The following is a 13,418-nucleotide window of genomic DNA, read 5'->3' as shown; positions in this document are numbered from 1 at the left end:
ATGTCCTGCGAAGTCGGTTATAAGCCTTTTGCCGAGCTTTATCGGCTTTGTCACAATCCTTATTCCACCAATACTGAGAATTTCGAGTAGTTGGCTTTCCGGAAGTTTTACCAATAGCTTTTTCTGAGATTTTAGTCAGAGATAAAGTTAGATTACAAGTTGAACGTTCAATGTCATCTGTAAGCAGATCACAGGTTATTTCATTTGAACAAAGTTCAACAAATTTATGCCAATTTGCAGATTTAAATCTCCATCTAGAAAGTCCATGTGCAGGTGTTCGAAGAGGTGTAAACGATATTTCAGTGAAAACTGGAAAGTGATCACTCCCCAGACTGTCGTGTTGATAAACACCCCATTGGCATTTGTGTGATAAAATCGGCGAAACAAGGGTAAGATCCAATGCTGAGAAAGTAAAGTTACCAGTATTTATACGGGTCATTTGGCCAGAGTTTAGCAATATTAAACCTGTGTCATCCAAAAGATTTTCTACAACTTGACCAGCATGATTTGTATGCCTGCTCCCCCCACAGTGCATTATGACTATTGAAATCACCACATATCAAAACTGGTGTATCTACAGAATTTGTCAGCATTTTATAATCATCTAGAGATGGCGAACCATTGCTGTATATATTAACAATGGTTAGGAATTGTTTCTCGTCTGAGACAATTTCCACCGCATTTGCCTCAAAATTAAGTTTCGGCAAGGTATGACTATTATAGGTTAAATCTGATTTGACAAAAATAGCACAACCGCCACGTTTAGGATTTCTGGTCGTAGGGTCATATTCAATGCGATCTTTTCGCATGCTAACATAACCATTAATTTTAAACTGACACTCAGGCCAGAGGAATGTTTCTTGAATGCATATTACATCCGGTTTGAATTCTAGTTTTCCAAGAAACGCCTTAAGATGAGGACCGTGTGCAACTAAACTCTGTGCATTCCACTGCAGAATAGTTAGCAGCAAGAGGGCGCTATCCATTATGATTTATCAGTGGAAAAAGAACGGAAGATATCTTGAGATATATCAATGTGGAGATGAGACTTTGCAGCGGACATAATACGACAAATTTGGTCATCTCGGTTTGGAGCACCAAAACAGACTGTGATAACCTCTAGTAAGAATGCTACAAGATTTTCAGTGGAATTATCAACTCGGGATGGGCTGCTTTCGCTTGATGGACGAGTAGACTGAGATTGATCCAGTGATCTATCACCATGAATAGAACACTGACATGAACATTGAGTTGAACAATTATTTGAACCATGAGTGACCTTGACTGAAGGTCGACTTATTGCAACTTGCGGAGGAGAAGGAACAACTGGCTGTTTAGGACGGAGTTTGACAGCATTTGCAAAGGACATAGACATAGGATTGTTTACTTTGACCATTTGTACGGCTTCTTTATAAGAAACTTTGTTTTCAACTTTTACACGTTGGATTTCTACCGCTTCCTTGTATTTATTACAACCTCTATATGCTGCGCTGTGATTTCCTCCGCAATTGGAACATTTCAAGGTATCTTTAGAAGGGCAGGCATCATAAGCATGATCCCCACTGCAGCGGGCACAAACCTGAACTGTACTTTTACAATTGTTTGATGTATGACCGAAACGCTGGCATTTATAACACCTAAGGGCTGGTGGTACATACGTTCTTACCTTGAAAGACTGATAGTACATGTATACATGCTCTGGGAGTGTGGTACTTGCAAAAGTTAACAAAACTGATAATGTCTGCTGTTTTTCCTTACCTCTGGTTAAACGTTTAGCATCAGTCACTTTGAAGGATTTCAACTGCTCAACTATTTCATCTTCAGAAATATCCAGATCTATATTGTAAATAACACCTTTTGATTCTCGCAAACTTTTGGGGACATAAGCTTTGATTTGTTTCCCACAAATTCGCGTCAATGACAGAGCCGTTTTGGCCTGCTCAGCCGATCTGCAGTGTAACACAATGTCACCTTTATCCAGCCTCTTTAGGCTATGTATATCACCAATATGTTTTTGAATATCCTTAGCTAGTGCAACGGGAGTTACGGATTTCAAACTGACACTAGTGTCTACCGAGGAAAAAATAACAATGGGCTTCAGATTTTTTTCCGTAAAATTTGTCTGAACATCGTCATCATGTTTCCGTTTTGGACGTTTAGCCAACATAGCATTATATTTCTCAGCAAATTCGGCATGAGTAGAAGTTTCCTCAAAATCATCATGAGACGACCAGTCGGCTGTATATTCCCCGTCAGAATCTGGATTCATAACCCTATCTGCGAAGCAAACGCTATCAGTGTTGTCAACAAGCGTAATCCGCCAAGCAAGTTCTGCACAGACAATACGTGCCAAGCGCACGCACAAAGCCGAGCGTGCTCAGCCAACCGAAACAGAGAACGTGCAAGGAAATTTCACGAACACAAACGAAAGGCAATTACAAAATATAATTACTAAATTAATTACCAAAGCAAGTTTCACCAACTATGCTTATGGTATGAAACAAAACAAACCCCAACTAACCACTATAAATCTCAGCGAGAACAATCTACACAGGAACACTGACTCAGAGAGCGAGATACACACGTCTGTCCTCGTCAGCAGACCAAACAAGACCTTGTTTCCATTCACGGCTATGCCCGATAATTATATTACCTCCCTTTGCTGGATCCGCATTCTTAAAGTAACTAATCAGCGAAGCCGCCGTTACATCCGCGCTTGCCAGTGTCAACAAAGATAGCAGTCGCAGTCGCAAAGGTGTGTTCGCAGTGCCACTCAGATTTGGGGGGAAATAATACAGACAAATTGACAGATCTGAAACTTTAAAAGAATATATGAAAGAACTGCTTCAACCTCTTTCAGAGTACCTGTGCATGATCAATTGTGTTGCCAAGTTTAAACGGGTAGATAATTTAAGAAGCGAAAGTGAGTTGTAATTGGTTCGCTCAACTTCCCAGCGTAGTCACCTGACTGGATACAAAGCCAGCAAAGGGAGGTAATATAACTATCAGGCCAAGCCGTGGATGCATCCAGGGTATAGTGGAGAGTGGTCGTAACGTGTACTCTGGAGATTATCGAGGATCGGGAGTCAGCAGTGTAGGAAACTGGTTTACCCGTCAGTTATCCGGGTAATACGCTATCAGTATGTTCAGCAACAGCCAGGACCCCGTGTCCCAAAGCGACCTTGGCGTTAGGACTGTCTTTACTCTGTGTTAAAGTGAGGGAGTGGTCCTGGTTGTCAGTGCCTGTCTATAGTCGCACCACAGCGTAGGGCTGTACTTGCATATGTGCTATTTGGGAAGCTAGATTGTTCCCCCCACCGTAGATACTCATCCTCTTGCTAGAGTATCGCTTCATGACATATCTGCACCAATGGCTTATAAGATGACCAGCGTTCGAAATACATGTACCTGCCCGACCGCCCGGGACCACAGGCCCTCGTGTCTTTGCGAGGATTAAAGATTTAACATTCGTCATAACGTATTATACTGTGAAGCATTTCGAATCGGGGGGTCATCTCAAAAGTTTTATATTTTTCTTAAAATCTTTAATCCTCGCAAAGACACGAGGGCCTGTGCCCAGGACGGGTTATTTTCAACACGGACTGCCAGATTCTCAAATTCACCTGCCCGACGGTCGGGTTAACATTTAGACATGTATATGAAGATATTTTGTGGGCAGGTAAGTTTTGGTCAGGGCTGGCAAGTTTCACATCTAACCAGCCCTGTGGTCTGGCTGAAAGTCTTGGGAGTTTCATACCCTGGGATGACCCAAATGTTAAATCTTTTGGCCCTGTATCTACACATGTGAATACATTTTGTTTAACGCCGCATTGAAAGTGTTTCCGTCATATCACGGTGTGTGAGCTTAGTTTGGGAGGAAGGTGATGCCATTCTCAGACATTTCGGACGGGTGAAACCAAAAACCAGACCTCTGAGAAAGACAAACCTAGAAACTGAGTTGAACCCGGATTCGACGAATCTTTACAAACATGTACATGTCAAGGCTGCAGGTTAATAAGCCTCTGATATTTAATATACGTTCAGAACAATGGTTCGAAGCCCAGGTCGTCGCGGATTCGAACCCACGAACATAGGTTTACCGTTTCCCAAGGGGACGCAACTCTGCCTAGCGAATTGCAGCGCCTTAGGCAGCTGGGGCCCGACGCCTGTATCTATCCAAGAAAACATCCAACCTGTTAACAGTTATATTAAGGAGAGATTATGTTATCAAGGCACAGCATCAGGGAATTTATTATTTTTCTCTGTAGTTTGAAGCCGACATTTTTATAATAGTTTTTCAGGACATCCAGTGTCGCAGTAATAGAGGGAATATATATCGAGTGGTCCTAGTAGACCGCTGAATCTGCTTAGGTTAAGAAGATTACCGTGGGTAGCATACATAACTGGTCCCTACAATCACGTAATATCCGTTATCCTATCAGTGTACTCGTCAATGTTCTACTCAACTAAAATACTGTTCAAAGCCGAGTAAAGTCCAATGGTCACTCTTTGGTACTAATTTGATACACCGACAGGTATACGACAGTTGGTATGTTCTTACCTCCTGTGGGCTGGAGATGGGGAATGCGTAATGAATGAAACTATTCAGAACATATTCCCCACTTATGTATGGAAACGTTTTATTTGGGCTATGTTATGGGTATATTGTATCAGGTTTCTTTGTGTTGTTTGTTTGTTGTTTAACGCCGCACTCAGCCATATTCCAGCTATATGACGGCCGTCTGTAAATAATCGAGTCTGACACAGACAATCCAGTGATCACCAGCATGAGCATCGATCTTCGCAATTATGATACGATGACGTTAACCAAGTCAGCGAGCCTGACCACCTGATCCTGTTAGTCGCCTTTTAGTATATATACAGTATAGTATCAAGCCGCTAAACATGTTTAAATAACAGCTTGTTTCGTTCAAAATTCTAACACAATCCTCAACGACTCCATCATGTCTTGTGTACCCAAACATATTTAACATTGTATGTATTACAGTAATAAAACACATTAGATCTTGTCTGTAAACAATTATATATGTAAAATTATCCTATAGATGAATGCAACATCAAATAATTTTTTAAGTAGCAATACAAATTTAAATCATCTGATTTGTTCTGATTCATTGTGCTCTTTTCAAATGGTGGATGATACTTTTTTCTTTCTTATGAACTAAAAACAGCTAAGCAGTGCAGTTATTCCCATATTTTGTTGTTTTAGACTGACTCTGGGAATGTCTATGCTAATATTTGGCATTATCCCGCTGGCTCTACAATCCCTAGACTCGTCCTATATATGCCACCAACTGGAACGCTGTTTGACAAGCACCAGTAAATATTCACTGTATATATGATGTAAACTCGATGTGGTGCCAACCATTATAATCGTCAGTATACTGCAATTATTAAACATCCTACACATTTTGACACAGTTATTGTCAAAGACATGATGTATGTATTGATCGTCATAAACAGTACGTCATTGACGCCGCTCCCGGCATCAGCTGTCCACTCACTTTCTCTCACCATCATCTGCGACGTCAGCAGCACTGCAACAGACACATGAGCGCTATACATTCAGGGGGTCTTTTATATATAATATACACAGTAATAGATTGTCTTTTGTCACGAATTGCTATGGTAACAGCCAATTACTGTTTATAATTGTGAATTATTTAAAGAATAAAGGAAACAAATTCCTGATTGATGTCTTGATAATAACGTTATTCTATTCCATTGGTTTAACTACTAATATTGTAGGGACCTCACAAAATGAAGTTCATATGCTAGTGTTTTATTTCAGTCTGGATCCAGTACAAATTAGAAATAAATCTGATACTGCATCGTCGGTTTGTGTAAGTTTCTCAATAAGACTGCTCTGAAGGGGACACGGCAGTCTGGTTCCCTGGGTAAGCTGACACGACTTATTTTTACTGTAGAAAAATGTAAAAATGGGTGGTTACAATTATTTCTTGGCATACTTATCGATATTATAGTTAAGTATACGTCACCAGAAAAATAACCACTGTCACTTGTGCTCACCTGTTCGCGAACACCTGCAGGTATCCTCAGTATTTGCTGGTGATTCGTAAACATTTGCTTGTGACTGACTGACTGACTGAGTTTTGGTTTTACGCCGCTTTTAGCAATATTCCAGCAACATAACGGCGGGGGACACCAGAAATGGGCTTCACACATTGTACCCATGTGGGGATTCGAACCCGGGTCCTCGGCGTGACGAGCCAACGCTTTAACCACTAGGCTACCCCAGCGCCCCCATTTGCTTGTGATATAGTCAGAGTTATACAATTCTGCTGTTAGAAGAAATTTCTTATGGATGTGGAAATGGTTTGTCGTTTTTACTTACATTACCATCAACAAACATATTTCAACTTTGAGAAACCATGACAACAGTGCTCATTATGTACCCACCATCAAAATGATACATGAACCTGAACGTCCCGTTGTCGGAGAGGAGGCTGTAGATACTATTCTCCGCCATTTTCGTCTGGATCTTCTCGTCCTTTCTCGTATAGTCTCGGCAGAAATAGGTGCCAATGTCACCTGGAGGGCGACAAGCAATCTTTATATAACGAAACCTTGTAAAAACTGGGACTTTGAATTAAGCAATTGTAATGAAAAACATGGCAATATATATGGAAGTCACAACAGATTTCTCAAAGCCTTTGTGATACATGTGCACGTTGTCCATTTGAAGAGTTTCAAGTAATGTCTAATGACAGCGCGTCGGAATCTGCCACAGAATTGTCATGATCTGTGTAGAAGTATGCTAAACAAAATATAATGCTTGTTAATCCATAAAATAAAGTCAGATCATCTGCCCTCTGGTTTGATAAAGAATGTGAAACACTGAATAAAAATAAATACATGATGTTGGATAAATTTTAGAACAAGTGAGCCTGTTTAACTAGAATCGTTTCAGTCGAAACTGTTTAGAGAGCCCTGTCAACATAAAGGCAGCACATACATTGAATCATTCATTATCTAATGATAACAACTCAAAGAGATTCTGGTGCTATATTATATCTGTCATCCATCTTCATCATGCACAACCATTACTAGCTTTCAGTGGACCCAGTACTTCAAAAAGGTTTTAAATATTCCTAGACAAATAGATGAATCAGAGTTTGTTGATTTATTGATAACTATATTGACACTGACGGAAGTGGAAGCATGGAGGTAATATGTTGTTATTCTATTAACACGTGCTTCGTAACAGTAGTTTAATTCTGAATATTTGCCTGTTCAGTGTAACCAGTGAAGACCCGTTTTAGAATTGGTCTTCAGCAACCTGTGCTTGTCGTAACGGAGCTGGATGGTCAAGCTCTCTGACTTGGTTGACACATGTCATCGTATCCCAATTGCGTAGATCGATGACCATGATGTTGATCACTGGATTGTCTGGTCTGGCCATTATTTACAGACAGCCACCACATAGTTGGAATATTGCTGAGAGCGGCGTTAAACAACAAATAAAAGATGCTAGAGACAGTCTAACGGAATGGATGACAGTTAAAATACATAAGCAAACTTAACAACAGTTCCTTTAATATCAAATTTCGTAATAAAAACAAACAAACAAAAAACACAAAACCTACGTATACTTTCCTCTGCCCCTCAGTTTATGAGACTAGAACCGAAACAAAAACATTTTCTGCTATTTTATCTAGATTTAACGTTGGGAATGTAAAATAACACCATGTATTTTGTTCACATGAACGAAGTTGTTGGAAACGAAATTGTACCGCACCGATCGGAGGAATATTATCTAGGACATCTCTTCATCCGATGTGATGGCCTTCTTGTCGATAATGATCTTCACTCAATTTACTGTTTCTGGTCAGGTGACCTCTGACGGCTTATTTGTCAAGAGGCTAAATTTAGAGATTACCGTGATCACTTCAAAAGACTTTGATGAGTCGGATATATAACTATTTAAATTCAATTCTGGTAGTTCATTTTGAACCACACGGCACAATCTCTAAGATATTGGGAATGACATGGTAACAGCAAGGCAGTAAAAAACAACATGGCAGCAGTAGCAGAACGAGGGTGTGACTCTGCAACACAGTGGCAAAACATAACAGTAACCCAGAAACACAGTAAGGCACCAATACAGTAAAGTAACAAGAAGCAAGAAGATACTGACGTTTGTGGCTTAAAATCTGTTGAAACTACTCGTATACATGTATGGCATTGTTCAACAAACAATCGTTGAATCGACACCCATGCCAACCAGGATTATGACATGCCCAAGGGACGCAACCCTGATGACATACCAGCAGTCACAATGAAAGCCAGCCTTTGGACCAAAACCCGATCAGGCTCGTGCCTGTATATTCTATTACATCATTATTCAATCAGCTTATCTGATTTGTCAGGAATGGCCTCGTTGTTGGTTTTGTCCAGTCAGTATGACAAATAAAGTAGAAACGTTTAACACTTAGCAGCAAGCATTGGATTTATCCAGATGGCTAATTCTGGTATCATAAGACAGTTGGGTTCATCGGTGTTCATGCTATTAACCGCTGGTTTACTTTAGAGATTCGATAATTTACAGCCATCAGTATTTGTCCGCTGTTTTCTGCCTTGTAAAGATTGACAAACTGATAAGATTCTACTGACTTTTCTTAGCTTGCTTGATGTGAAGAGTGTGGTCAGCCCCGACGTAAACTCGGTTCTGTGACTCGTGGTCATGCATGCCCAGTTCGACCTCCTTGAGAACGTACTTTCCTGATGTCCTCTGTCGAGTCAGGCGATACCACACCATGGACACGAACTTTGTCGTTTCGTCACCACTGAAACCATGGATTGAGCCATTATCATGATTGGGAACCTGTAGTTCGTTATACCATTTTGACTAAAATATAGCAAGTGGTCTGCACCGGAAAAACAGCCGTTAGTTCGTTAAAAGCGTGTTCGTTTTAAACGCCGTATTCCAGCTACATCACGGGGCCCGTAAATAAGAATTCTCGACCAGACAATCCATTGATTGATGTAATGACCAACGACCCACAACATCTCGGTACGATGACACGCCATTAGCCAGACTGACATCTGATCCACAGTCGACTACATCTTGCTACTTGGGATGTATTTGAAGGATGTTTTGCTCAATTCTCAATGAACGTTTACAATCGTTTGCAGATGTTTATGATAAAATCCCCCAGGCCCAAACAGGATTCAGGAAGAGACACAGAACAACCGACAATATCTTCACTCTTCAAAGTTTGATTCAGAAACATCTCTCAAAACGAGGCGGTCGCTTTTATTGCATATTTCTGGACTTTAGAAAGGCCTTCGATTCAATTAATAGACAGCTTCTTTGGTACACACTAATAAGAAACGATATCCATGACAGAATACTGAATGTGTTAAGGAATATGTACTCTAAAATATAGTCAGCTGTGAGAACAGGTACTAATTCAATCTCCGACTATTTTCAATGTTTGAGCGGTGTACGACAAGGGTGCGCTCTCAGCCCTTTCCATTTTACAATATTCATTTCAGAATTTCAAGTCAAGTTGGTAAATGCCGATCTTAGAGGAATATTCGTCGACCTTGAATTTATGGAGCTGTTTCTGTTACTTTTTGCTGGTGACCTATGTATATTCGACGATTCTGTAATTGGACTTCAAAGAAAAACTGATAATCTGCACAACATGTCTGGCATGGGGAGTAGAAGTCAACATGAACAAAACAGAAATCTTTGTCTTTCGGAACGAAAGTGTGAAAAATGGTACTTATAAACACCACAAATAAAATGTTCAACATATTATAACTATCTCGGAATAATGTTCTCAAGTCGATGTCATGGAATAAATGTACGGAGACACTTACCACTAAAGCAACTTAAGCCCTATTTGCTATCAAACTGGTATCCTATAAATAACCAAATATATGTCTTCAAGTCTTCTTTTCAAACTAATTAACAAATTCCACACTACACTGTAAATTTGTACTAGGTGTAGGTAAGCATGAGTCCAGCAACGCAGTATTGGCGAAATGTGGTAGATATTGTATAAGTATTGATTATCATAATAAATGTATCCGGTACTGGTGTAAAGTATTATTATGATACTATTTTGTATCTATATTTAAACAAAAACGTGCAGATTATGTTTAGCAAAATTAAAGATTCGGCACATTTATCTTATTACAAATCATTAAAGTCATTATTGGATGTTGAATACTATATTTCTTATGCACATGTAAAGGAGTATCGACTTTATTTATGCTTATTATCTATTCAACAATTGCCTCTCCCGTGCAATGTAAGACGTAAAGATGATAGTGGGATAAGCAAAATATCTAAAATGTGTAACCGTAATAATTTTGAAGGTGAATTACATTTTTTACTTGTTTGTGATGCATATGCAAATTTAAGAAGCAAATGCCTCCCAGATTTTAATTGTCCATCAGTTTTAAGCAATATCATAACTTGTTAACATACAAAGATAAGAATTTACTTATAAAACTTTCACAATTTATTAGTGCACTATCTAAACGGAATTCTATCCAATGTTAGATGAGACATGTATGTATATATTTATGTAAATGTTTAAACCATATTGTCCATATATCATACAACACTTTGCATTTATTGTACACTGGCCAATGGCCTTCATACCGAAATACATTATTCTTCTTCTATACCCTAATGGGTTGTTGCTAACGTTTTCAGCCTACTTAAAGACATATGTACTATTGGCGAATGCGGCGTGAGACATCATTCACTCCTTTACGATGTGTTCGATAATATCAATAATCAATATTTGACCAATTAAAACGTGTTCCTCTGTTACTATTGATCATTTCACTAATCGAATAATATACATTGTATGTACCTTCTGGTTACTATATGATAAAGTGAGTGACTGAGTGTGAGTGAGTTTAGTTATAGGTCGCACTCGGCAATATCCCAGCTATATGGCGGCGGTCTGTAAATAATTGAGTCTGGACCAGACAATCCAGGGATCAACAGCAGGAGCATCGATCTGCGCAATTGGGAACCGATGACATGTGTCAACCAAGTCAGCGAAACTGACACCCGATCCCGTTAGTCGCCTCTTACGACAAGCATAGTCGCCTTTTATGTCAAGCATGGGTTGCTGAAGACTTATTCTACCCCGGATCTTCACGGGCCACTATATGATAAAGAAAAATGATAAAAATATATATTATCAAACATAACTAGTGAGAATGTACACACGACCTGTCAGATGTTTATCCATTATGAATCACATTTGTTTCACCTTTAATAGTTATACAAACAGGCTCATTTTGACATAAAACCTACGGAAAAGTCCAACACAATGTGATATCCATTCCCTGAGAAAGATCATTCATTCATGTAGTTCTTTTAATGCTGATCATTTTAGTGTCAATTGATCTGAAAGTAAAGCTTGCCGTCTGTGGTGCTCTGGTGTACAACAGTGGAAGATGCCAATCATTTCTTTTTGAAATATCCAAAGTATGTCAGCTGCCGGTTTGATTTGATACAAGGTTTACAAATTCTAAAAGTTAGCTTAGATATTAACACCATTTTGTACCGCAGCTTTACAAACTATAAATGAAAATAGTTTTAGTCAAGTCCGTAACTTCATTGTACATAGTAAGCGTTTCAATTAATGTGTAATATGTCTTGCCTCTGTTAACTGTCCATGACATTTTATTTTCCATGTAATTTTCGGCGAAATTGAATAACTTGTGCCCAATCCATTTCAGTACTGACTAAAATATGTTCAAACAAAATCCATTCCATGAAGAATCAGCAATGACTTATTAATAAATTTAAAAAAACGATTGTCATTGAGATTATAACCATCATTCATAACTATTTAGTCATTAATAATTAATTTATCATTGTGTTCATTGTATTTCCTGAATCCTTATTGGCTGAACTGGTCACGTGTTTTTGCATTCATCTCGCCCATGTGAATTCATACTGTCAATTCGTGCGATTACACAATGCCATTAGAACATTGTTAAATTTAATATATGTTACATTGGAGTTACGTCTTCACTGTGAAAAACAGTACTTTTTAGTACTTATATTAGGTTGAGTCCCACCCGGGATTCGAACCCACACACTCAGAGTCAGGTACCTAATCACCAGCACACAAAGTCAGCCATCTAACCCACTCGCCCCTGCAGCTTTAGCGTCACTGTCAATTCTTACATGGGTTTTTCGATTCCTATCTCAATGAACCGAAAAACATACACCAAACATGAATACCAAACATTCTCCCATAAACCCGGAAAAATCGCTTCTTCACTAGAGAAGGCATTCACAAGGCGTACATGCAAATTGTACTCAGGTTACACCCCTTTCCATGACTACCTCACCGCCGCTTACCAGTAGTGGCAGGTAAACTGAGTTGTCTCCCCTTCCTCCACCATGCTGACCAACTGTATAGGCAGGTTGTTGGCTCCTTGTCTCATTGTTTGGAGATTCTTAAGACATCTTGGTTGTTTTCTCTCTGTAAAAGAAATATATATTCAAAGGACAATAATTCGTAAGAACGGTTCGTTAAATACATCCATCTGGTATGTCATTGTGAATGTTGTATTGTTTCAAAAATTGTTTCAAAAATAAATGTTTATTTTGCAGTTCACCGGCCAGACAAGAGGATTCAGTTTGTCGGTCTGTTTCTTTATATTTTTCAGCCCTGTTTTTCTGTTAATCTAATAAAGTCTGTAGTTTTAGGCCGCACGGATAACGGCCTGTAAATAATTGAGACATGACTATCCAGTAATCGATATTCACGATCCTCGTCATCGAGGTCAACAAAGGCACCACGCCTGACCACCCGACACATTGAGTAGACTCTTCTGACATGACCAGCATAGATCTACCATGAACCCGGGGTTTAATGTCCGACTCAGCCAGGGTAATAACTGGTCTTGCCTCACAGACTTTGATTTGTAACTGCGTCATAGGAACATTACAGGAGACATCACTGAAACTCCCAGTGTAGCCATACGCTTAATGACGCTCCCTGCCAAGTTGACAACTGGAACACGGTGAAATATGCATGTAACTCCGGAGCATTGTATGAAACGATTGATTATATCAGGTCGCTTGATTCCAGGCTTTTTAACGATCGTGCTATGCAACATTTCTACGATATAATAAGATGGCATGCGATGGCTGTCAGGGACATATTTTCAGGAATAGTCAAAAACCGTTGAATTCTTTGCGCATCACGGATAACGTTGATACCTGTCATTACAACATATCACTTATATTTTTTATTTATCTATTTTTTTTTAAATTAATAAATATCTGTTCTTGATCTTTTTCCTCGTCTACTTCTTTCTTTTTAAATAACTATTATCACAGTGGTGTTGCGTCAATTGACTTGTATATATTGTCAATTCAAGAC

General features: G+C 39.2%; 1 protein-coding gene across 1 annotated transcript in view; it reads right to left on the bottom strand.

Annotated features, from left to right (window-relative positions):
- The window catches only part of LOC124264576 (Ig-like V-type domain-containing protein FAM187A), a 31,891-nt gene that overhangs the window by 15,817 nt on the left and 2,656 nt on the right, over positions 1-13,418 (bottom strand). Inside the window, exons 2-5 of the mRNA XM_046699326.1 lie at positions 12,389-12,512; positions 8,656-8,828; positions 6,442-6,573; positions 5,526-5,558 (exon numbers count right to left, since the gene is read on the bottom strand). Of these exons, the coding sequence (XP_046555282.1) occupies positions 5,526-5,558; positions 6,442-6,573; positions 8,656-8,828; positions 12,389-12,474 (424 nt within the window). The 5' untranslated portion in view covers positions 12,475-12,512. The remainder of the gene's footprint in view (positions 1-5,525; positions 5,559-6,441; positions 6,574-8,655; positions 8,829-12,388; positions 12,513-13,418) is intronic.

Source organism: Haliotis rubra, unplaced genomic scaffold (assembly GCF_003918875.1).
Source record: "Haliotis rubra isolate DU_JTF1 unplaced genomic scaffold, ASM391887v1 Scf93, whole genome shotgun sequence".
NCBI lineage: Eukaryota > Metazoa > Mollusca > Gastropoda > Lepetellida > Haliotidae > Haliotis > Haliotis rubra.
Note: the sequence above shows the minus strand (reverse complement) of the source record. Positions and strands in the feature narration are given on the sequence as shown.